The sequence below is a fragment of the Rana temporaria genome, chromosome 4 (genome assembly GCF_905171775.1).
Source record: "Rana temporaria chromosome 4, aRanTem1.1, whole genome shotgun sequence".
NCBI classification, from domain to species: Eukaryota; Metazoa; Chordata; class Amphibia; order Anura; family Ranidae; genus Rana; species Rana temporaria.
The window spans coordinates 102614488-102641652 of NC_053492.1; the positions used below are offsets into that span (position 1 = coordinate 102614488).

The 27165-nt window shown below is 42.0% G+C and overlaps 1 protein-coding gene across 1 annotated transcript in view; it reads right to left on the reverse strand.

The window, feature by feature from the left end:
• Positions 1-481: 481 nt before the first annotated feature.
• Positions 482-27165, reverse strand: part of LOC120936397 (ephrin type-A receptor 3-like) — a gene marked incomplete in the record, with an annotated part of 325284 nt that continues 298600 nt past the window's right edge. Inside the window, 5 exon segments of the mRNA XM_040348687.1 lie at positions 482-2120; positions 3340-3480; positions 7544-7737; positions 8726-8875; positions 11383-11592. Of these exon segments, the coding sequence (XP_040204621.1) occupies positions 2021-2120; positions 3340-3480; positions 7544-7737; positions 8726-8875; positions 11383-11592 (795 nt within the window).

Here is a 27165-nt window from a genome sequence, read left to right on the forward strand (position 1 = left end):
AAGGGAAATCGAAGGAAAAGGTAAGTGAACCAACAATGCACTAGCTTAAAGGAACCTATTTAGAAAATAAAAAAAAATAACCTTTACAACCTCTTTAAGGATTGGTAAGCTGCACTATATTATAGGTTTTATTTTTGGATTTAATACCGCTTTAACCCTGATGGAAAATAAAATAAAAAACCCTGATTAACCCTGATTGAAAATATTTTTTTTTGCAAATTCACATAGACAGGTAATTGCAGTTTGTCTTTTGTCTGGTGCTTCCCTTTAGTGTGAGAACATTTTAGCAAAGAACAAAGTAATAAGGACGTCTTGTTGTCATAGTGAGGAACCTGACAAAAAAGCAAAGAATGTTCCTATACTTAGACATTAAAATGAATTACCCATCAGAGTACCTGAGGCTTTTATTTTCATTAAAAATGTATGTTGGTTTTTATTAAATATTTTCGGCACATAAATAACAAACCCTTATTTTACTGTGTTATATGGTTCTGTCGTTTTATTAACATTCAAAAGAAATGTATATACATATTTACAATATATAGAGATTTATACATAAAACAGCCCACATTGGTATAGTTTTGTGGTTTGTACAAGTTGTTCTCGTTCTATCAGGTGAACATTTCAGCTCTGTAGACATGACACCAAGCAGTGGGAGGAGCTTGATACAGAACCAGCCCCTCCTTTGGATGGGGGAAAAAGTCATTAATTGCATCACATATTGAGAAGTCCCCTCCCTGGTAATGAAAAGGGCCTAACATTTAATTATGGCACACAAAATGAACACATCATTGTGTACAAACCCAACAAAGCAGAGTTGTGCTACAATGTGTTTGCTTTACAAAATTTCTTGACAGCTATTTACATCTCCCAGAACTCTTTTCATGAACAAGATGGAGTCACAAACACTATGTCACCGCAGCTGTGTCACAAAATATGTCGTTGTTTTCACACACAAACCCTGACGTCTTTTCTATGAAAGAAAAGTCATTTTGTTGCAACGATAAAACCGGTAACATTCTTGTGTCATGGGCTGCACCTATGGAGCTGGAATGAAAGAGACATTTCAAATAGGCTGAATTCCACTTCCATGTGAGTGGGTAGAAAACGTAACCTCTTAGGCATTGAACTTCAGACAATGAAGCACAGAGGCTTAGCTAAGAGCAAAGATATCCTTGAGCTAAAAATAAAAAACCCTAGGCAAATGCATTAAAATGGGAGTAGTTCTAATCACGTGCTCTGTGGTTCTTTTATTAAAAGACACAACTATCAATGCAGAATACAAATGCTAGATGGATTTATTGAATTTCTTGACAATGTGGAGTGAAGGAGCAGTAGGCTGAAGACTACAAGTCTCAGATGTGAGAATGAGGGGCAGTGCATTTTTTATTCAGAATTATGCAGAAATATTATGAATTCTAAAGCTATTCATTGCAGTAGATGGGATCATTTAGTAGAAATAGTTATTAGTAAAAGTATAAGAATGGTTTAAAGGTGAGAAGTTTCATCTGGCAACTACTCATAGAAAAGTTGTGATGTACACCACCCCGTAGATGATAAATATGGTTGTTGCTTTAGAATACCATACTATCGTTGACTGTGTCCAACAGTAATGATGGATGATCATTATGAGACAATGTGGGACAAGATCCTATGCACTAATCAGTCCAATACCATTTCCCGTAACATAAAAACACTGCGTCACTTGAAACCATTGTTGTTTACACAGACACATTCCACTACGTTGTACCATCAAGAGTAATTCAGCTTAAAGAACTCTAACAGTGTGTAATGTGGCTTTGAGTTCACACTGATTTTATTTGTCCAAACACCTGTCCAAAGGCACCGTTGTCAAAAATCCAGACTTTTTTCCCATTGATATACATTGGGAAGAGATTATTATTCCCTGCAGTAGTTGTGTTATTGGAAGGTCGGCTGCAATGACAGCGTATACTACTTTTGGTACAGCTCAGTACATCTCCTGCAGAGTATCAAGGACATGGTAAACACCAGCGTGCCATCAGATTTGCACATGAGTCCCTAGTGCCTGGAGATTCTGTATGCTGGAAAGGATTTTCTTCTGATGGCCAGCTAAGTTGATGCCAATTTTGCTGAGTTCACTGAAAGAAGATGAGACAAGAAAAATGAATGTACACAAATCAAGCAAGAAGATCTTTTTTTACATAGACACATTTCACTTTGTTCTACCATAAAGTATGATAAAGATAACTTCAACTGAACAAACCACAAGCCACAATGGAAAGACAGAGAGTGGTGTGTCGTCAAGCTGTGCATTTAGGCAATATGGCCATCAAACCATAGATACTAATATTAAAGGGGTTGTAAAGGTAAAAATGTTTTCCCCTAAATAGCTTCCTTTACCTTAGTGCAGTCCTCCTTCACTTACCTCATCCTTCGATTTTGCTTTTAAATGTGCTTATTTCTTCTGAGAAATCCTCACTTCCTGTTCTTCTGTCTGTAACTCCACACAGTAATGCAAGTCTTTCTCCCTGGTGTGGAGTGTAGTGCTTGACCCCTCCCTTGAGGGGGCGAGCAGGAGAGTCAGGATGCTCTCTATGTTGCAGATAGGGAAAGGAGATGTGTGTTAGTGGGTGTCCTGACTGTCCTGCTCGCCCCCTCTAGGGAGGGGGTGAGCACAACACTCCACACCAGGGAGAAAGCCTTGCATTACTGTGTGGAGTTACAGACAGAAGAACAGGAAGTGAGGATTTCTCAGAACAGGAAGTGAGGATTTCTCAGAAGAAATAGACATTTAAAAGCAAATTCAAAGGATGAGGTAAGTGAAGGAGGACTGCACTAAGGTAAAGGAAGCAATTTAGGGGATTTTTTTTTTTACCTGGTAAAGCTTTTTACAATATATTGGAGTATGTCTGTGTGGAATTTGCGCCCATTCCTTCCAAAGAACATTTAACCCAGTTATTGGATTCATCTGTGTTAAAATTAAACTTAAAGACGGTGTTGAGGTCGAGGCCCTGTACATGCCATTCAAGTTCCAAAATTATTAAACAAAACCATCATCATGCTCATGGCTTTGTGCACAGAGCTCAGTCAAAAAAAAGTTGTCTGAGGACCATTTGTATTGGCCTGCACTATATATATATATATATATATATATATATATATATATATATATATATATATATATACACACACACAGTATATGTGACAATGTAACACAATAGTGGGCCATTATTAGTTTATAAGCTTAAAGATGTAGATGCCGTATTTGTTTCATTTAGGGAAATGGTATCAATTATAAGGTATTATGTATGCATCTATGCTTATAATACAGCAGCAATACATTAGACTGGCTCTTACCTGTTGCTTAGATACAGCACAGAGTCTAGGGTAACATATCCTGCCATTGTGAAGTGTTCTATATATTGGTTCATCTTGATGGCCTCTAACCACTCCTCCACACTGGTTACTGTAAATGAGTCAGTCATGCTTGGGTCCTGCCTGCAAAGAAGTCAACTGAAGTAAATCGACTGAATACATTTTAGAAGCTACAACTTAAAGTAGAACTATAGGCAATTTTTTTTTGGGCTAGAGTTTCTTTTTTTTTTTTTTTTGCCCATTTGTGTCCAGTTGTCCCAAAGCCAAAACAGTAAGTGAGAAAAAATCCCTGCAAATTAAGGGAATACATTGAGGCCCCCTAGGTCATCAGAACCAAGTCCCCCTTTGGATAGTGAAAGTAAAAGATTTTCTTTTACATTCACTTTTCATGATAATAGTAAATAGGACTAATAGAGAGGGTGAATCTCCCTAATGAGGGCACAGACAGCAAAATAAAAAGGTATTATAGTCCAGCTCTACTCAGTATAAAGTATAATTAAAAAAAAAAAAAATTTCCTTTAATTATACTTTAGGAAATACATGTATACTATATGCTATGTTTATCTAACACTTTTTTTTATCATGAATGCTCTTTTAACTTCAGTTGTAACGCAACCATGCCCTAACATGAAGAATCTTCCAGATTCTACCAAGTAAAAAAGAAGGGATAGCTTGAACCGATTCCACGTCAAATTTAGGTGCAGCTATACCTTCCTTTACCACTATAGGTCCAGTAGTGCTGCACACCACCTAATCCCTACATTTAAAAAAGAAAATAAAAGGGATTTCACAAGGGCATGTAAAATATTGTGAAACTATGAAGTCAAAGCAGAGACAAATTAAAGCCCTGTACACACGATCGGATATCTGATGGAATCTAATCCGATGGATTTTTTCGTCGGATATCCGATGAAGCTGACTTTCATCAGTCTTGCCTACACACCATTGGTCAAAAATCTGTGTCCAAATGCGGTGACGTAAAATACTATGACGTGCTGAGGAAAATGAAGTTCAATGCTTCCCAGCATGCGTCGAGTTGATTCTGAGCATGCGTGGATTTTTGACCGATGGACTTCCACACAGACAATCGTTTTTTTTTTCTATCGTTTTCTATCGTTTTTTAAATTTTAAAACATGTTCTATTTTTTTTCACCAATGGAAAACAAACCGTTTTCATCAGACAAACCGTTCGTGTGTACAGGGCTTAAGACATAATAAGGCTTAGTCAAAGTAGCAGCTTTGCCCCCCATTCCTTTGACTAACATTGATAAGGACTCCAAGAGGCACAGAGAAGCTTAGTTGCATTTTCTGTACTGCCCTGACTGTCTTATCAGACACCGGTTGCCTATAAATGTATCCTTTCTTGTGAAGTGACAGACAGGTACTCAGCTTTGACTAACTGCACTATTCCCTTGGTTTTCTGCAGCATGAAGATTGAAGCTGGGCCTTGTTGATATCTATCAGGAGGGTTAGGGGGTCAGTGCACCAAAACTGGAGCAGAAATTAAGCCATTACCCATAGCAGTCAAATGTTATCATTCATTCACAAATTGTACCATTCTGTCACTGAAGAATGAAGAAACAGAAAATGGAACTATGTGATACAGAAAGCAGTTTTTACTTGTATGCCGGTTTTCTTTTCTCCAGTTAAAGTGCTAGGTTAATATTGTCTTCAGGCCTTTCCCACAGTAAGTGGGTTTCTGCTAAGAAATACAAATGAATTTAACTAAGTGGCACATTTGCATGTGCCCTTGTGAGGATATCTATAAAATGTGCATCGCTAGTGAAGCTCGAGGACAAGTTTGAATATCTGTTTCAAAAAATAGTTTCTCAACACTTGCTTCAGTGACTTCTTACAGTGCTTTCCATAACTCTTTATGGAATTACAGGTGAAATACTCAGTAGGCTCATTTTAAGGAAAAGGTGTTTTGTATATATTTTCATTGGGACCAGGATAAGAAAAATATGTTTGTATTTGTTTAATTCAGAAATTATAAAATATTGCATATGAACTGCTAAATGTATTTTTTGTAGCCAAAAATTAACTCTAGGCTACTTTTCCCTTTCTTACTAGGTTGCCTTTACAGGCTTGCTGTAAATTGCCTGTTTTGTTAACAGGTCCCAGCAGCAGAAGGTCAAATTACATACACAGCTGAAGGGTCAGAGGAAGGTTAATCAACTACTCTGCTCATAACACCTCTCTGGATTTTTAGTTGCGCTTGGAAAATGAATGTGAATGTCTAGTGCCAGGCTTATGAAACAATAGCCAGACTAAGTACATTCCAATATTTACATATTATTAACAAACAGTAAATACACTTTAAAAAAAATACTCATTATAGCTGCAAGCACTGTGGAGGTATTCATTCTCAAGTTCAACACAGAAGCATAAATCACAGTTCATCTCCCACTTCCTCTTCAATGGCAGAAGGGAATTTGCAGCCTGTCAGTCTCCTAATGTAAACAAACAGCAAGTGTTCACAAACTGACTGCAAGCTAACTTAAAAGTCTCTGTGGAAATCTTTGGGGATAATTTACTCCACAGTGGCTGTAGCTATATAAGCCAGTGAGGACTTAATTTAAATCTCTTTCACTGCTTGTTAAGAATATAGAAATGCTTAAAGCTTGGTTCAAATTTGTGTGGGTTGTGCTGCTGTGGGATCCCACACAGGGAAACGTGGGACCCATGGGCAGGTGCCGTTAATCCTAATGGCAAGCTGCCCCGCACTGGAAATCATAACCATATTGAAAACCAGAGTTCCTGTGCAGGCTGCAATTTCAAAAATAGTGTAGGGACTTTCCTGTGTGTCGCAGATTATGGCAGCCATTTCAAATCAATGGGCCCTCCTGCCCGCACAAACCACGGCCCATGCAGCCACACAGGTGTGAACCTAGTGTAAATGTCCATAGTCTGGGCACAGATAAACTTTAAGAAAAAATGCTGTGTGGCATTCAAAGTGACAGAAGTTGTTTAAAATATATCACCTAAATAGCAGTTCTATTATTCATAAATGGTATTGTCTGCTTAGTTTTGCACAATGTGATCAGATAACTAGGTGTACAAAATCAGAATGTCCCACTAGGGATTTTATTTTTGCATTGTGTATCAGACATGTGCACAACAAAAATTTTCGTATTTTTTTTTTTCTGTTTCGTCTCGTTCCGTAGATTCGTAAAGATTCGTAATTTTGTAAGACTCAAGTTTTCCTATTCGGACCCGTTCGTATTTCGTAAGATGCAAGTTTTCCTATTGGGACCCGTTCGTATTTTCGTAACAGTTTTATTTTCGTTTATACTGAATGATTCGTAATTCTGTCTAATTTATTTTCGTTGATTCGAAATTCGTAATTTTGTTAGATATTAATTTTCATTTAATGGATTCGTAATTTTGTACTTTCGTAAATACATAGCAACACGCGGCTAATCCATATTAAGATATACTTTCTCTTAAGCCCCGTACACACGGTCTGACTTTTTGCCAACAAACGTCAAAATGAGCGTTTTCCAAAAAATCCGACCGTGTGTACGCTCTATCGGACAAACTTTTTCGGTTTCAAAAGTCTGGCCAACTCCCTTCAGTCAAAAATCCACGGAAAAGTTTGTTTGAAGTCCGATCGTGTGTACGAGGCTTTACACTGTACAATGTGACTCAGCACAAAGAGATAAGCTGATTGGCTAAGATATTAAGTAAGATACATCACTCACTAACTACACTGCCCAGTGCCCATTCGAAAGAACGATGCAAGTACACAAATTTCCGAACAGACAAAGAAACTAATTTACAAAACACACAAATGAAAATACGAACATACGAATGGAAATACGAACAGACAAAGGATTTAAAATACGGAATGCAAATCGTTCGTTATAGATGTCATTTTCGTTTTTTTGCTTTTTCTGTGTTTTGTATTTTAGTAAGACTGTCCAATCATACGTTCGTATTTTCGCTTGTTCGTTATTTTGCTTATTCGTAATTCCGTAATTTTCGTATTTTGGTTCTTTCAGCTTTTCGGATGTTCGAATTAATCTAAATGTACGAATACTAACAAATTCGTACGAAAATCTATTTGTTACGAACGGGAACGCACATGTCGATTGTGTATATATACTTCTCTGCAGTATAAACTTGCAATCTACATTAACAACAGTGTATAGTAGCAGTATAGTGAACAGTATTTAAATCTTACCATGTGGAGCTGTTGGATAGCTCGGTCAGGCTGCTTGGGTTGCGTATGAATTTGTCCAGAATGTTTACAATTTGACCAAATTTAGGCCGGTCACTTCTACACTTCTGCCAGCAGTCCAGCATGAGCTGATGAAGCACTACAGGACAGTCCATAGGAGGGGGCAGGCGGTACCCTTCATCTATTGCTTTAATTACCTAGAAAAAAATACCAAATCCATTATTGTTCAGCCAGGCTCATTCATTTCTCCTAGTATACAGAAGGCTTTAAATAGAGGGGATAATGCTCTTTCATGTTCATTTTCATGAAAGGGTGCAAATCTTTGAAGTGATTAGTAATTGTGCTGATGAATATAAACCTTTTTCTATACTGATTACAGATATTCACTGTATGTAATTGTAAAATATAAATAGGAAACCACTTGACGTGAAACATAAATATCAAAGCTGCTCATTCTTTCATATAGAAGAAAAAATGAACCATTCCAAATTAACAATAAAGCTAATAATTACATAAGCAGAGTTATTTATTAATACCAGGTTGTTTTATATGTGCTAATTCTTTATTTGATATTCCTTATTGTGGATGTAGATAATATCACAGAGTCAGTCTATGGGTGACTTAGATGAATGATCCTGTCATCAGTTAAAACCCACACGTGTCATGTGTAAAGTCACTTCTTGTTTATTTGAAGGAGAATAGGAATCAGCAAATATACCGTAAGTAGGTTATGGTTAATGGGCAAATCATGGGTTAACTTTAAAGCCTATTTTCAAGTTTCTTAAACAATATTAAAAGATAGAGCAGGAACAGAGTTTGTCTATTGGTCTACTAAGGTAAAGGTAAGTCGATTTGGAGTTATGTAACACCTACTGTAACCCCTATCAGTCTACCATCTTAACTTTATATTTAAAAAAATATATGAAGATGGCACAAGTTTACTTGTCACACCAGAAGTTCATCTAGATTGCTGTATATTGTCAGAAATAATAACTACAGTGTATCTTGCAATGTGATCACAAATTGCTGCATGTAGTAGTTGTATTCCAGTTCTTGACGAGTGCAGTAGATATAAGCAATATAGCAAAACAGATTGAGAGTCACTAAAAAAAATGAGAGTTGCTTTTTCTATTTTTTTCCTCAATTAAAAAATAGTAATATAGTATATTTAATTTCACAACTCACATCTTGGTTAGACATTTCCCAGTAAGGTCTTTCTCCATACGATATCACCTCCCACATCACAATACCATAGCTCCATACATCACTCGCTGATGTAAATTTCCTGTAGGCAATGGCTTCTGGGGCTGTCCATCGGATGGGGATTTTACCTCCCTTATGGAAAAGAACAAGAACCATCAATATAATACATAAACAAATAACCACATAACAAGATACCTATCACTTGTTCCTACAATAATTTCTTATCTCCAGTACATTCCACAGTATAATACAGTCAGGGAACTGGGTACAGAATACAACAAACCAGTGCACCAGAACATAATTAGAATAACAAACAATAGGAAATGTAATACAGATTGCTAACAGTGGCTAAATTCAAATCTAATAAAAAAAAAAAAAAAAGTACTCAACTAATACAGTTTATTTTATTTATTTTTTTTGTACTTCGAACAGCCAATATTTGAAACCCAATATTCTCTGGGCAGAACCGGAATATCTGCTATTGAATAATGGGTGCTGCTTCAAAACAGCAAACCTATGGAATAATATAAGGGAGCAATGTTCACAGACAGGGAAAAAAATCTTAACCGTTGTGTTTTTTTCTTACATATTAACATGTTGCTTTATGTAACTATTTTACACAGAAATACAGTTTAGCAGTATGTTTCTACAAACAAAGAGGATCCGTATCTGAAATACAGTGTATACTATATAAATGAGCACCATTCAGGAAGGAAGCAAAGGCATAACTATAGCCCAGGGAGGAAATGTGACTACCAGCACATACTGCTCTAAATACTTATGACTTATTTAGGGAAAGAACTTAGGAAACACGTTAGGTATAATGAAAATATCATGTAGCACCTTATGCTGGAATTATCTATCTGTAGCTACATTTCAGAATGATACAGATTTCTGAAGCGTATGGGGGGGGGGGGGGGGGGGGAGGGCAGGGGCAAAAGTGACTTTGCTACATGACTCAATGGCTTACAATTTTACACATGATGGGAGATTTACTAACACTAGTGCATTCAGACCCTGACACAGCTGTGCATGGTAGCCAATCATCTTCTAACTTCAGCTTTGACAAAAAAAGCTTGGAAGCTGATTGGTTTCTGCACAGCTGCACCAGAATCTGAGTGCATCAGTTTTAGTAAATTCCCCCTCGTGGTGAATTTCTATTATTATTATATATGTTTTAATACTGTAGTGCTAAACATAAATAAAACAATCAGTTAATGGTATGTGCCTATAGAAAAGCATAAATCATATGCATCATATATTTATCGCTCACGTTTTTCTATACATGTATTAGATGTATTGGTGCTATAAGTGCTACAGTGATTAAAGTAATCTTTGCTACAAGCGTATTTTGAGTTGGTGACATTTTTTGAAGCAGTTGCATTAAAGGGTTTTTGTTTACACCAATTAGTATACTGTTTTTAAGTATAAAAATGGAATAAAGAAAGGAACTGTAAATTGAATGATAAATTATAGAGTAATGAAAACAACAGGTTAAATGGGTTGTAAAGGTTTGATTTTTTTTTAAATAACAAACATGTCATACTTAACTCCACTGTGAAGTTTGTTTTGCACATTGTGACCCTGATCCTGCTGTTCTGGGGTCCCAGGGCGGCTGTCTCGGCTCCTCCCCGCTAAACCTAACCCCCTCGGGGAAGCTTTTTCCTGAGGGGATTAGCTTGCGGGCGTGCTCCCGTGTCATACAGTTGGCGTCCAAAGACGCCAAATGTATGACTCTGTCCCGTCCCCCAGAGGCCCCATCATTGGATGTGATTGACAGCAGCGGGAGCCAATGGCTGCGCTACTATCAATCTATCCAATCAACGGCCAGACTCCATGAAGAAGAGGACGCCGGGGAACACACACAGCAGATGAATGGGCTCAAGTAAGTAAAACGGGGGGTACCATGACAGCGAGGTGTTTTTTTACCTTAATGCATAGGATGCATTAAGGTGAAAAAACACGAACCTTTACAACCCCTTTAACCCTAAGGCCTCATGTACAGGAATGGTGAGAGTCTGAAAAATGCACTAGTGCGCCACCCTGGGAGCTGCAGCTGGCAATAACAGCTGCCAGTGTTTCTGTACATAAACAGGAACACCAATGTTTCTCTACATAACCATTTGCATGCTTGTGCGATGCATTTCCAACATTTTTCTACATTTTTCAGCCTCTCACAAGATGTTTGCAATATGGAGCTCAGTGGCAAGCTTCTTTTGACCCTTTGGCTTTTGGCCTTCCAAACAGATACCAGAGAACCACTTTTATGGTATTTGCATGTTATTATTTTTTCCTATTTATTTATTGTTTTTTTTTTTTTTTTTTGGGGGGGGGGGGCCCAGTTATGTCGATCGCAATTCAGAAACAGGTCAAGGTTTTCTGTCTTCCCTCAACATTTTGTCCTGGTCTTTATGTGTGTGTGTGTGACAGTTTGAGACCTATTCCAAGTCGTTTATAACAGAGGCTGATTTGCATAGATATTTCATTATCCAGAATGCTTTGTAATTTATTTAATGGGATAACAATAATAATGGAACAGTATAGTTAAAGCATAATCTGGAGATGATGTTAGAATTTATCAATTATTTGCGAACCTATCTGATTTAATAGTATGGTAATGCATTTTTTGTATAACTTACCCTTGTGGTATACGCTGCTTCAGGATCATCCTCGAGGACTCTGGAAAGACCAAAATCTGAGACTTTGCAGACCAAGTTGCTGTTGACTAATATGTTTCTGGCAGCCAGGTCTCTGTGGACGTAGTTCATATCTGATAAATATTTCATTCCAGAAGCTATGCCTCTCAGCATTCCTACTAACTGTATCACTGTGAACTGGCCATCATGTTTCTAGAAGATAGAAGATTTACATTGTTCTCAGTTATTGGGGATAACCAACTCGCACATCAAAAAGATTTTACAAGTTTAAAGATTTCAGGCTCAATGTGTTTGTCGTCTGTAAGCCAAGTAACCTCATTTTTATTCCCTTTATGGCTTGAATACACCTGAGTTTTTATAGAAATGCATTATGGGTCTTAAAAGCATGTTTTACATATTAAAGACAGGTAGAGATAGCATGGCCAGGGATGCATGAACCGAGAAAAGGTAGGATCATCTTTACCAATGAACAAAAAGTTATGGATGCATGTTTTAGAAAATTGCATAAATTATTAAGGAAAATTAGGATAACGAAGGATACAGCCATAGGCACATTAGTAAAAAAAATGAAAAACACTTTTCATGGGACTTTAAATGAGGTACAACATTTGCATAATAATATGGAATATATTAAAGCGGAGTTCCACCCAAAAGTGGAACTTACACTTAATCCACTCCTTGCCCCCTTACATGCCACATTTGACATGTAATTTTTTTTGAGGGGGAGTGGGGGCTTCAGGAGGAGTGGGACTTCCTGTCCCACTTCCTCCTTTTGTCCAGGGACCGCCTAGGTGATATGTCATATCGCCTACAGCGGCACCTCCCTGTAGGCGATCGCCTAGGACACGTGACAGGTCCCAGGCGATCACCTGACCAATCACAGTGCGCAGCACCGCTCGCACAAAGGGCAGTGAGTGCCCATCCGTGAAGCCGAAAGCTGTCACGGCTGGGTGCCCACACTTAGAATGAATACGTTGCTGGACCATAGAGCAGGTGAGTGTCTGTTTATTAAAAGCCAGCAGCTACACTTTTTGTAGCTGCTGATTTTTAATAAACAGTAAAAAAGCCTGGAACTCCCCTTTAAGGGGCAAATAGAGGGAGGTTTTTCTATTCCCCATCCTGTGGGACCTGGAGTCATGTCTGGGATGATTGTAACTACTCTTTTATGCATATTCCTTATTCTTGCTTCACACCCAACCTGTGATAGCATACATATTGTGTTTTTTCTGTTAATTTCTGACTCTTGCTTTATATTTTATATGTGGTGGTTTACTCAAGGTGTCTGCTGGTTTGTAATGCCGCGTACACCCGATCAGGCTTTTGCCCGGCCAAATCACATCGGAATTCCGACGTAATTTCATCAGAAAAATATAGAACATGTTCTATATCTAAACTCTGATGGAATTCATCGGGATTTCCGAAGAAAAACTCAGATAGGGCTCTTCTAGCTCTTTCTTTTTTTTGGGTAGCTATAATATAATATAATATAACATAATTATTTTTAGCAAGTAATTCCATTTGCTGATGCACATGGACACCATTTTTACTAGGAGCACACATTCTGAGGCCCCGTACACACGACCAGTTTCCTCGGCAGAATTCAGCTTCCGACCGAGTTTCTGGCTGAATTCTGCCGAGAAACCCGGCCGTGTGTACACTTTCGGCCGAGGAAGCCGACGAGGACCTCGGCGAGGAAATAGAGAACATGTTCTCTATTTCCTCGTTGTTCTATGGGAGAACTCGGCCCGCCGAGGTCCTCGGCGGCTCCAGGACTGAACTGGCCGAGGAATTCGATGTGTTTGGCACGTCGAGTTCCTCGGCCGTGTGTACGAGGCCTGACACTCTCTCTCTCTCCTTTTTACTGTGGGTTGCACTTTCTAGTCACTTTGTCTATGTTTAGTAGGCACCTGTTTTTGAATAGGCTTTCCAATCCCATGTATACAATTTCATGGGATAACTGCTCCTCAGTTATCCCACTGGGGTGCCATGTGTTCCCCCCACAACTTCCAAGCCAGACACCTAGCGGTGTTTTCTATTTGGAGGTGTTATCTTAGATTGCTTTATAGCTGATTTGTAAGTATTGTTCTATTAATGGACATCTATATATATATATATATATAAATATCACATCATCTCCACCCTTCCCCCTGTTTTGAGGGATTGTTTGAACATATTCTATGAAGCTGTTCTTTAGTTTGCAGATTTTACAATGGGCATCTGCTCCAGAAGAAGTAAGATTATTGTCATGAAACGCGGTGAGCAAAAGGATGTACCCATTATTATGTTTTGTAAAAAACTTGGAAGAGCGAAATTTGTATATTATTTAATGAATAATATGTTGACTGTATGCTAATACACGGTAGTATTTATAAATCAGCTTGCTATTTTAAAAATGTTCTTAAGTGAAAGATTTTCATATTTTGCTCAATAAATATTTGTATGCAAATGTTATACTTCATTTAATGTCACATGAAAAAAGATGTTTAGCTCTTTGTATATGCAAATAAGGGATGATGGCATGACATTATAAGGCACCAGCACACATTATTATTTATATGACACATTAGTAAAAGACAAAAAGAAAAGTTAAATTACTTTAATTGGTACTAGTGCCACTGTTTTTGAATTAAACTAAAGAAGCAAACCATTCACAGCAAAACATCTGCCAGCATCTGACTCTTTTCTATACGGGAGTAAATCTGGATATACTTATTTTTATTAATGCTCTGATATCAGAGCCTGTTTCTTTCAAACTACAATTGGAACTATGGTTAAAAAAAAATACATATGATACAATCCGACAATAGCATTAACACACATTTTTTCACCCGGAACTCCTGATGCATGGTTTTCATTTCCTAAAACAGGCCAAGCTGTCCAGCAATTGTGAGAATCTGTAGTTTGAACAAACCATATTACACTGGTGGGGGGTACTTACAATGGTTATTCTTTGTTGCTATGGCATATGTCTTTCTCCAAAAAAAAATAAAAAATGCTGATACAACTGCTTAAAGGTAAATTGAAGGAATTGTTTCTATTGCATACTGTAGGTGCATTGGTCCAGCTTGGAACATGAAAGTATGCATATTTCATACCTGTAGAAGCTGGAAATCACTGTAGTAGTCACTGCTACTGCAATAAACTCCACAGTCTTTTGGGTCCCATGCTACCCTGCTGCACAATAACCACAGGATGTTGTTCTCTTGGTACGGCCCCTAAACAGAGAATGCTTCACATTTTTCTCAATACAAAGCGTTTTCTAAATGGACAAGGTGGTGAGATGGCGGTGCTGATGTCACGATCTCCACGTTGATCATTTAGAAGCACTTTGCATTAATTGAGAAAATTATAAGCTCTCTAAATGAGGCCAGTGCAGTTACTTTGCAGCTGGGCAGTCACGTTTCACAGGTCCTGGAAGACCAGACAATTACTGTAGTAGCAGTGACAATTACAGTTATTTCCAACTTCCAGAGGGATCCCATAGCTTTGGAATATGTATAATTGCATTGATCCAAGCTGGACCAATGTAGCTATACAATACAAACCATACCTAGAATTGAGCTTTAAAGTAAGGTGACCAGATTTTTTTTTTAAATCCGGGGACATTTTTTTTTTACTAGTAATGGCGGCAATCAGCGACTCTCTGACCGTCGCGGCCACCCGCCTCACAGCCTGTCAAGTCTTACTCTCCGGGCCCGGCTACTACTGGGTGGGGAGTGGAGGAAGTTCACCAGGGAAGGCAAGGAGATAAGCAGGCAGTCGGCTGGCCGGGCCTTGAGCCAAGGCAGAAGAACATACGAGCGGTGCGGAATGGGCATGCACCCGAAGCTGAAGAAATATTCCCTCCGCTCTGACCAACACATGATCATCAGAAAGGGGGACAGATAATTGAAAAAATCCACCCCCCTAAGCTAGTAGGAGCACTGACTGTCTATGAAATTGCCCCAGTCCCTGTTCAAATCCAATCTGGGGACAAAACGGGACAGACTTTTTCCAGGGACAGTGTCCTCAATCAGAGGACTGTCCCCTGAAACTGGGGATGTCTGGTCACCCTACTTTAAAGGGGTTGTAAAGGTTCATGTTTTTTCACCTTAATGCATCCTATGCATAAAGGTGAAAAAACATCTGACAGTTACGGGCCACCCAGCCCCCCCCCGTTTAACTCACCTGCTGCGCTCGCCCCCAATGTTCTCTTCTCTGCTCAGTCTGGCCGTTGATTGGCTAGAGAGGATGGATTGATAGCAGCACAGCCGTTGGCTCGCGCTGCGGTCAATCACATCCAATGACGCCGCACGCCGGTCGCAGGGGGCCAAGTGGTACAGTGAGAGGCTATAGCCGCCGGCTGTATCACAGGAGTACGCCTGCAAGAACTAACCCTCATGGGAGAGAGATCCCATGAAGCGGGTTAGTTCTTACAGGGAGGAGCCGAGACAGCCGCCGAGGGACCCCAAAAGACCAGGTTCGGGGCCACTTACTTAAAGTCACCTTAAAGCTAAATGTCCATTTAACTTGTCCACAGGATGACAATGCTGCTGTGTAATTTCATGAACAATGTTGTCTCCTCCTCAAAGAAGTGAAAAATAATAATAATGGATTTGGTGGCAGTGTCAACAGGCAATAACAGGTAGCAACTGGCCAAATAATATCAAGCACAGTGAGTAATTCAAGTTAAAGCCTTAAAAGAGAACAGCCAAAAGCAAAGATATAGTTTAAATTAAAAAGCAACATTTTTTGCAATATTTACTTTCAAATCTGAGTTCTTCCCTCTAGTACTTCCCTTCTGCCACAATATGCCCCTTTTCTGCAACAGTGAACCTACTTCCTCTGAGCCCAGACTGTTCTTGGCTCCTGTTTTTTACTTCCACATTACAGCTTTGCAGAGACTATAAAAGGCTCATAACAGGTCGATATTGGGTATGTACTCGCCTTCATTGTGTAAATAATAATATATTTAATTATATATTAATGATTACAGAGCTACATTCATTTGTGTCTATGATGTATGCATAGAGTTCAGCTTTAAGACAATATTTCTTCATTATATTTTAATAAATATTCCATTACAGCAACAGTGACCGTGTATGTCTTGAAATGTCTTAATATTTTGTAGTTTTATGAAAATGTATATGCTTTCCAAATCATCACCTATGCTTTTAAAATAGCTAAAACAGTGAAGTCATGTGGATTTATATAAGATTTGCTTATTAGCCTAATTGTTGGGGAGGGGTCTCTGAATCTGAAGTAAGTAACCCTTGGGGTACATTAATCAAGATTTCAGAAACCCTGCATCTACGGTATTTGTTTGCACAGCATTAGTGCTGCACAAACAAACATCACATTTAGTTTTTTTTTCTTTTATAATAGAAAAGTCTCCTTGAAATCTAAGCAACATCATGATATGTTGATTTTTGGATGGCACACAATGTTCTCCTCAGACCCTGACACTCTTGTCACTTATTCTCCATCTCACTAAGGAATCATTACCATCAGGCTCTGCGCACAGTACATTGATGGTATCATGAAAATATACAATGCATGAACTCCGAGCATAAAAGAATCTGCAGAGACCTGGCTCTGGGGGAGAGCAAAACTACGCACTTGTGTTTATCCTAGCGAATAGAGCATGAAGTCACAAAGTCAAGCTTCGTAACAAAGCAAAATGAGAACGGCCCAAAGTAATACAGGGAATGAAGCAGTGAAAATGGATGCACCACATTGGGGAATAGACCCAATGTACAGAAAAATAACCAACCAAGTAGGTAGGGTGACTGATCCAATCATTTTTTATAATGAATGGTAGTAAGAAACTGATTATCTCATACCCTCGGCAGGTTATTCTTGCTTGGCCTTGTATCATGAAACAATAAATGCAGAAAGTAATAAATTGAACTGAAAGCTGCTGATATAAGTAAATGTACCAAACACATTTGCTAAGAGCAGTACCACATCACCATTTTTGAGGATGGGACAAAAAACTAAAGAGTGGGGGTTAACAATTTTTCTTGTAATGCTGGAGCCTTGGCTCAGGCAAAATGATACAATGCAGTGTTAGTGGCTGGTATACCTTAAGGTCAGCAACCACACTGGGACAAATAATCTCTCACCTCTGCAGGGGCAGGTCCAGAGGTGGTTAACCCCATGCCACCTTGTGCCAGGAAAAGTCATGTATGACAGTGGAACCAACCTGCTGTCTGCTTATCGGAAAGGAAAGTTTATGCACGCGCTGTATTGTCATTGGCCTGGATTCAGAGAGCAGTTACGACGGCGTATCTCCTGATATGCCGTCGTAACTCTGAGTTGCGGGGTCGTATCTATGCGACTGATTCATAGAATTAGTTACGCATAGATTTCCCTAAGATCCGACCGGTGTAAGTGTCTTAGGCTGCATATTTACGCTGGCCGCTAGGTGGCGCTTCAGTATATTTACGCAAGGAATATGCAAATTAGGTATATACGACGATTCAGAAACGTACGTCCGCCCGGCGCATTTTTTTACGTCGTTTACATTAGGCTTTTTCCGGCGTAAAGTTACCCCTGCTATATGAGGGGTATCCTATGTTAAGTATGGACGTCGTTCCCGCGTTGAGTTTTGAAAGTTTTACGTCATTTGCGTAAGTCGTTCGCGAATAGGGCTGTACGTAAGTTAAGTTCACGTCTAAAGCATTGACGATTTGCGGCGTAATTTTGAGCATGCGCACAGGGATTCTTTCACGAACGGCGCATGCGCCGTTCATAAAAAACATCAAATACGTGGGGTCACACTAAATTTTAATAAAACACGCCCACATCATCCACATTTCAATTAGGCGGGCTTACGCCAGACCACATACGTTACGCCGCCGTAACTTAGGGCGCAAGTTCTTTCTGAATACGGAACTTGCGCCCTAATTTACGGCGGTGTAATGAATCTGAGATATGTTACGCCCGCCGATAGATATACCAATGTATCTGAATCCGGGCCATTGTTTGAGATGTAACAATACAGGTATCAGAGTAAAAATTCCTCTGGTCTTCCTACTTGAGCAGACACTGTATAAACTGTAGACAGGGAACTGGAGGCACACAGAATGAGGAAGAGGAGAACTTCCTGGTGTCTCAAGGCCTGCTATATCCTGACACCATCCCTGTGAGGCCTCAACAGGAAGAGAATGAGGAGGAGTATACTTTCCATTGCAGCATTTAGGAGGAGGAGAAAGACATATGACAGACTTCCAGGGGTGGGTTTCATCCCTCAAAAACCCCGGTAGTTATAAGTGGCTGAGGGGGAGGTAGCTGAAGACAATGCCATCCTCAATGACCACAAGGACCTGGGTTTCTCCCTCTCCGATAACTTGTGGTGGATAAACAAGATGAGATTACGTGCCTCAGATGTGTACAATGTTTACACAAAGGGGCTGATTTACTAAAACTTGAGAGTGCAAAATCTGGTGCAGTCCTGCATAGAAACCAATCAGTTACCTGTTTTTTTTGTCAAATCTTAACTGAACAAGCTGAAGTTAAAAACAAATTGGCTACCATGCACAGCTGTGCATGCGCCGTTCATAAAAAATGTCAAATACGTGGGGTCACACTAAATTTAGATAAAACACGCCCAAATCATCCACATTTCAATTAGGCGGGCTTACGCCAGACCACATACGTTACGCCGCCGTAACTTAGGGCGCAAGTTCTTTCAGAATACGGAACTTGCGCCCTAATTTAACATATCTGAGATACGTTACGCCCGCCGATAGATACACCAATGTATCTGAATCCGGGCCATTGTTTGAGATGTAACAATACAGGTATCAGAGTAAAAATTCCTCTGGTCTTCCTACTTGAGCAGACACTGTATAAACTGTAGACAGGGAACTGGAGGCACACAGAATGAGGAAGAGGAGAACTTCCTGGTGTCTCAAGGCCTGCTATATCCTGACACCATCCCTGTGAGGCCTCAACAGTTAGAAACAAATTGGCTACCATGCACAGCTGCACCAAATTTTGCACTCTCCCGTTTTAGTAAATCAACCCCAGTGTCTCTGGACACGCAAAATATTCTCACTCGCTGCCTCCAAAACCACATCATATCCTAAATAAAATGATTTGGTTCAGCAAATATTTAAATATACTTTATAAAATGCTTTTGCAAATAATATATTTTCATTTGGTATTCATGAATAGAATATTCCATGCCTTCCAAGTCGTATCCCATGGAAACAGATACGTTTCTGTTAAGCAAATCTATACAAATTACATGTGGTGTCTTAAACATATATCTTTTGCAGCAAATCTGTACAATATTTATATTATGTCTATGCAAAGAATCTGTCTAATTGTATATTTATTGAAGAAATCTGCCTGCTCTATCTCTCAAAAATAAAGGTCTTATCCAAACAGGCGTTACAGCTGTATGTGAAATCACCTACATTTTTGTTTTATTTTAAAAAAAAAACAATAATTTTTTTATGAGCTGCAAGCAGCCTGCTTACTCCCTCAACAATATCTGCTTGTCCATAAGGAGTGTTGCAAACCTTTATATTGTTTCTCCTTTTTTGTTGAGGAATAAATATATCCTCTTTTTTAAGAAGATGCAATCTACTTCTTGTGTTTTACTCTGTTAACATGCACTGGCTTAGATCATTCTTGGAAAACAATTGCTTATTTCTAGCTGCATTTACTTGATCTCTCCATCAGAAAAAGCAGTTTGCCAGTGAAGGAACACAAGCTTAGCAGCAAACCTGTTCATTTTTCTTTATTTTGTCTGTAAAAAAAGGTGGCAATTTTTTTATTCTGCTTACACTCTCCCCAAATTCTGGCCTATTCCAATGAAGACTTGAAAAGTATGGCCCAATTGTTCAATGTTTATTTTTCAATTGTACACAAAAAGAACATACTTTTTTTTGGTACACACACAACCGCTCAGAGATTGCAGCCTGCTTATACAGGATTGATATCTGTGGTGCAAATCTCTAACCTTTTCCCATTTTTAGTCTAGAAAATGACACATTCTTTTTTTCCTGATGTAATATACTTGCCCTCTCCCTCAGAAATTGTGGCCTATCCAATAAAGGCTTGGTGCAAACTGCTTCATGTTTTATATCTTCAATATAGCACAAAACAACACTAATGTTTAAATTACAGATACAATATGCTGCCTCAGTCACTCAGAATCTGCAGCCTGACCATAAAAGCAGTGAAACTCTTTTTTCCTCTTTAGTCTCTCAAAAAAAGTTTGTAATTCTACATGCAATGTGTTTGTCCTCCCTCTCTTGGATATTGTAGCCTAAGGTTTAGAACTGTAATACATGTGCGTAAAATTTTTCCATTTTCAGTCTCCTAAAAAATATATACTGTATATACATAGTGGCCTATCTAAAAAAAAAAGGCTCACACAGTGTGCTGAAAATCCATGTGCTCTTCTTTTAAATTTAAAACAAAAAGACACCATTTTTTATTTATGGATACAATCAGTCCGTAAGAATTTGAGGCCTGTCCAAAATTACTAATAATGCCTCGTACACACTGTCGGACTTTCCGAGAAAAAAGTCAGACGGCCTTTTTTCTTGGAAAGTCCAGCCGTGTGTAGCCTCCGTCAGACTTTTTGGGTCGGAAGTCCGACGGATGCTAGAAAGAAAACCTGTTCTCTATCTTTCCGTCAGACTTCCAACGGACTCATTGCAGACTTTTGCATGGTCAAAAGTCCGACCGTGTGTACGAGGTAAGTAAACATTTAGTCCATGAATTAGGACACACATTTTTTGTTTCAAGACACTGCCCAACAAATCAGTTCTGTTTTTCTTGCTCATGGCTCTGGAAAATGTTACTCGGATGCGTATGCTACGGGTGGCATGAGAGATCAGGGCAGGTGAGAGAATTCAGTGCATCAGAGGCAGATGGGTGGGCGGGTGAGGGAGTCCGGTGCATCACAGGAGCAGGCAGATGAGAGAGTCTGGTGGATCAGAGGCATGCAGATGAGAAAAGCCACCCGCTTCTCTGCGCCCGCCCCGCATAACAGCTCTTCCGCCCTTACAGCGCTGGTGTCGGAGGTATGGCGGGGCAAAAATATGACATCATCTCTCCGCGTCCACCCTGCATAACAGTTCTTCTGCCCTCAAAGCACTGGTGTCGGAGGTACGGCGGGGAGCAGAGAGATTACATCTCTCACCACCGTCCCTGCATCACCGCTCTCCAGTCTCCTGCCCTTACTCAAGAATGACCACTGCAGGCACGGTGGCAAGTGGTATTCATCTGGTGGCAGGCAGTGTGGCAAGTGGCATTCATCTGGTGGCAGGCAGCGTGGCAAGTGGCATTTATCTGGTGGCAGGCAGCATGGCAAGTGGCATTCATCTGGTGGCAGGCAGCGTGGCAAGTGGAATTCCTCATCTGGTGGCAGGCAGCGTGGCAAGTGACATCCCTTATCTGGCGGCAGGCATTGTGGTAATCCTCATCTGGTGACAAGCAAAGTGGCAAGTGGCATTCATCTGGTGGCAGGCAGCATGGCAAGTGACATTCCACATCTGGTGGCAGGCATCGTGGCAATCCTCATCTGGTGGCAAGCAACGTGGCAAGTGACATTCATCTGGTGGCGGGCAATGTGGCAAGTGGCATTCATCTGGTGGCAGGCAGCGTGGCAAGTGGCATTCCTCATCTGGTGGCGGGGACATGGCAAGTGACTTTTATCTGGTGGCAGGCGACGTGGCAAGTGACATTCCTCATCTGGTGGCAGGCAGCGTGACAAGTGACAAGCTGCATATAATGGCAGATGACATGGCAAGTGACACACTCAGGGCTCCCACTGATTCTGCATTATGGTGGGTTGAACTATTTCATTTTATATCACAAAGTAGTAATAGAAATAATGCGCCTCAATCATCCTAACACCATAACAACCATGGTACCGTAATGATTGAAGTGTCAACACCAGCTATTGCTCCGATAAATTGCCTGTGAAAAATCGCTTACCCTCCGTGCTCGCCCCCAACCCAAACCCTGGGCCTTGGCACAATTTTCGCACACGCAGCTGGTTAAAAAGGTTGGGGACCGCCGGTGTACTGAATGTCCTGAAATATTTCTAGCTCTTGAATGTGACATAATGAAGACCACATATGACTTATCTTTTTTTTAACTCAGCTGGCAAGTACAAATGCTTGCATAAAGTGTAGCAAGTCTATTATGGCTGCTGTCTTTAAAATATCATACTCTGTTATTTCAAAGTATATACTTTGCAATTTAGCTGTATTTTAGCTGTATTGTACCTGGTACATTTAGTGCTCATTTATGGTCAATCACTGTAACACCAAACAATTATTGTCTTTGAAAATTATACTTATTAATGCCTTTCTTTAAATCAAACATATTGGGGCTGATTTACCAAGCCTTTACTCCATGACTCATGGAGTAAAAGCAGGAGTAGCAGCCGTTTTGCCATTTACTAAAGAAATACGCTGCTAGTGCAGTGTATTTCCCTAGTTACTAATGTGCTCCGTGCGCCCAGGAGAGGGTGCATTGTGCACCAGTACAGACCTGGCGCACGGCACATTAAACTGTAAATTGCGGGGGTTTGGGCGGGAGTTTATTAGGGGGGGAGGTGGGGGGATGCAGGGGAAGTGAAGTGACATGTGTTTTGAAGTGTTTGGCGGGCCGAATTGAAAGGGAAAGTGTTTTTTGAAAACAGATCCCCGTACGCTTGCACAGTGCGCCTGAACCTCGGGAGGTTCATTTGCATACTGGGCATGCGCAGAGAGAAAAGTCAGGGATTCCCGTGCGCCTTGTCAGTACGCCGTGAAAATCTTGGTAAATACCAAGCGGCGTACCCGTGAATGCGCTGCGTGACGCGGCGCACGGGAATCTCCGAGCTGTTTTCAGCCCTGAAGGTCCCCCCCAGATCCAAACCAAGCCCTCATCCCAAGCATGCAGTCTGGCCCGGACAGGAATGGGGGCGGGGACGAGCGAGCGCCCCCCCCCCCTCCTGAGCCGTACCAGACCGCATGCCCTCAACATGGGGGAGTGTGTGCTGTGGGGGAGGGGGGCACTGCCCCCCCACCCCACAGCACTCTTGCCCCCATGTCGATAGGGACAAGAGCCTCTTCCCGACAACCCTTGCCATTGGTTGTCGGGGTATGCGGGCGGGGCTAATCGGAATCTGCGAGCTCCCTTTAATAAGGGGGCCCCCAGATGCCGGCCCCCCACCCTATGTGAATGAGTATGGGGTACATCGTACCTCTACCCATTCACATGGGGGAAATGTAAAGTAAAATAAAACACCACACAATAAAATATTTTATTAATCTGCTCCGGAGCCCCCCCTTTCTTCTTTAGCTCTCTTAGAAGGGGGGGTTTCTTCTCTCCCGATCTTCTGCCGGGACCCTGGGCTTCGGTGATTTCTGCCGGGGGAGGGCGCCATCCCTCGGTCCTCTCCGGAGCCTTCCGCCGGATGCCCCCACCCCATTTAAGCTCTTTTTCATTAGGGAGGGGCATCCGGACTTCGGGGTCTTCTGCCGGGGGATGGCGCCTATCCCCCGGTCTTTCCGGTGCCTTCCGCCAGGGTTCCGGTCTTCCTGGTCTTCTGCCGGGGGTGCGCCAACTCCCCGGTCTTTTCTCTGCTCCCTCTTCTGCCTGGCTCCCCCGCGGAGCCAGGGCTTTCTTCCGTCTTCTTTCTTCTCTCTTCCTTCTTCTGCCTGTCTCCTCCGGGAGCACAGGGCTTGTCTGCGCTGTCCTCTCCCTTCTCTTCCATTGGATGTTGACACGACGAGGTTCCGCGCTGACATGCCGTGTCAGCGGCGGGCATGGACTTATATAGGGCAATGCCACCATGTGACCTCAACCCATGTGACATCACATTCCCTGGGCATGATGGGAATGTGATGTCACATGGGTTGAGGTCACATGGTGGCATTGCCCTATATAAGTCCATGCCCACTGCTCAGACGGCATTCCAGCGCCGGACCTCGTCGTGTCAACATCGAATGGAAGAGAAGGGAGAAGACAGCGGAGACAAGCCCTGTGCTCCGCGGAGGAGACAGGCAGAAGCGGAAGGCATCGCAGAAGCCCGGAGAGTGGCGCCCTCCGGCGGAAGACACCGTACAAGCCCGGGACCCTCCCCCAAAGGCAGGAGCCTCCCTGGTGAAGGGGGTCCCGGTGAATTACGTCGCTGAAGACGGGGGTGGGGTGCCAGTGCACCCCCCCCCGCAGAAACCGTCGTGGAAGCCCGGGACCCTCCCCCAAAGGCAGGAGCCTCCCTGGTGAAGGGGGTCCCGGTGAATTACGTCGCTGAAGACGGGGGTGGGGTGCCAGTGCACCCCCCCCCGCAGAAACCGTCGTGGAAGCCCGGGACCCTCCCCCAAAGGCAGGAGCCTCCCTGGTGAAGGGGGTCCCGGTGAATTACGTCGCTGAAGACGGGGGTGGGGTGCCAGTGCACCCCCCCCGCAGAAACCGTCGTGGAAGCCCGGGACCCTCCCCCAAAGGCAGGAGCCTCCCTGGTGAAGGGGGTCCCGGTGAATTACGTCGCTGAAGACGGGGGAGGCGTGCCAGTGCACCCCCCCCGCAGAAACCGTCGTGGAAGCCCGGGACCCTCCCCCAAAGGCAGGAGCCTCCCTGGTGAAGGGGGTCCCGGTGAATTACGTCGCTGAAGACGGGGGTGGGGTGCCAGTGCACCCCCCCCGCAGAAACCGTCGTGGAAGCCCGGGACCCTCCCCCAAAGGCAGGAGCCTCCCTGGTGAAGGGGGTCCCGGTGAATTACGTCGCTGAAGACGGGGGTGGGGTGCCAGTGCACCCCCCCCGCAGAAACCGTCGTAGTAGCCCGGGACCCTCCCCCAAAGGCAGGAGCCTCACTGGTGAAGGGGGTTCCGGCAGAAGATGGCGAAGCCCGGGGCCTAATGGGGTGGTGGTGGGGGGCCCCGGCAGAAGACCCCCGGCTGACTAATAAATTAATTTATTCATGTGTGGTGTATTATTTTTTTCCATTTTTTTCCCCAGGTGAATGGGTAGGGGTACAATGTACCCCCATACTCATTCACATAGGGTGGGGGGCCGGAATCTGGGGACCCCTTTATTAAAGGGGTCTCTCAGATTCTGATAAGCCCTCCGCCCGCATACCCCGACAACCAACGGCCAGGGTTGTCGGGAAGAGGCTCTTGTCCCTATCGACATGGGGACAAGAGTGCTTTGGGGTGGGGGGGCAGTGCCCCACTCCCCCATGTTGAGGGCATGTGGTCTGGTATGGCTCAGGAGGGAGGGGGGCGCTCGCTCGTCCCCACCCCCATTCCTATCTGACCAGACTGCGTGCCTGGGATAATGGCTTGGTTTGGATCTTGGGGGGGACCCCACGCAATTTTTTTTTGCGCGGGTTTAACCCCTTATGTTCCAGACCAAGCCTAAGAGCCTGGTATGCACCTGGAGGGAACCCACCTTATTTTTTTTTTCGGGGGTCTGGAGTTCCCCTTCATGAACAGCGATCTGTCATTTACACATGTCAGTCCCCCCCCCCCTACAGTTAGAACACACCCAGGGAACATATTTAACCCCTCCCTCGCACCTAGTGTTAACCCCTTCCCTGCCAGTGGCATTTTTTGAGTAAGCAATGCATTTTTTACAGCACTGATCGCTAGAAAAATGCCAATGGTTCCAAAAAAGTGTTCGATGTGTCCGCCATAATGTCGCAGTACCGATAAAAATCGTTGATCGCCCCAATAACTAGTTAAAACAACAAAAAAAAAACAATTGTAGACGCTATAACTTTTGCAAAAACCAAACACTAAACGCTATTTGCGATTTTTTGGAACCAAAAAGATGTAGAATACGTATCGGCCTAAACTGAGGGGTTTTTTAGTTTTTTCAATATATATTTTTGGGGATATTTATTATAGCAAAAAGTAAAAATAATTTTTACATATGTGGGCGGGACTTACGCAAGTCCCGCCCACATATATAAACATCGTTCAAACCACACATGTGAGGTATTGACGCGTGCGTTAGAGCGAGAGCAATACTTTTACCACTAGACCTTCTTTGTAACTATAAACTGGTAACCTGGAAAAAAAAGAAAAAGGTTGCCTATGGGGATATTCACGGAATTCATTTTGGCCCCATTGCAGGAGTGTTTCCAATAGTAAAGCGTGACATGTAAGGTATCTATTTACTCAGTGTAACATCATCTTTCACATTATCCCCAAAAATTGGGCTCACTTTTGTGTTTTGTTAATTTTTAACCACTTGAGCCCGGACCATATTTCTGGTCAATGACCGGGCAAGTTTTTGTGATTCGGCACGGCGTCGCTTTAACTGACAATTGCGCAGTCGTGCGACGTGGCTCCCAAACAAAATTGGCAACCTTTTTTTTCCCACAAATAGATTATTAAATGTGCGTGTTTACTTCTGTCTTTAACACCTCCCCTTCAGGCTGGAAAGCATCAGATCAGGGGAAACAAAAAAAAAAAAGCTCTCATTCCATTGCAGCTTGGTTCCTACATGTGTGATGAACTGAGCATGCTCAAACACTTAGAAAAAAATTATCCTTTCTTTTTAAAAGGTGAAAAACACTCATTGGATGCTCATAGAGCGTGGTTTGGATTAATTGCAGGTGTGCCCAATTACAAGCTCACCCAAACTAGAGACTGCAATTTGTTCATGTGATTTCAATTGCTTCATTACTAGCACTGTTATAAAAAGCTTGGATCGATCAGTCCTCAGCTGCCCTCAGAAGGGGCAGGCTGGCAGGCAGAAATGCTGTTGCTAAACACAAATGTGGTTTGTTGCTTTTTGCCAATGGTTTTGGTTTATTTTTAAATG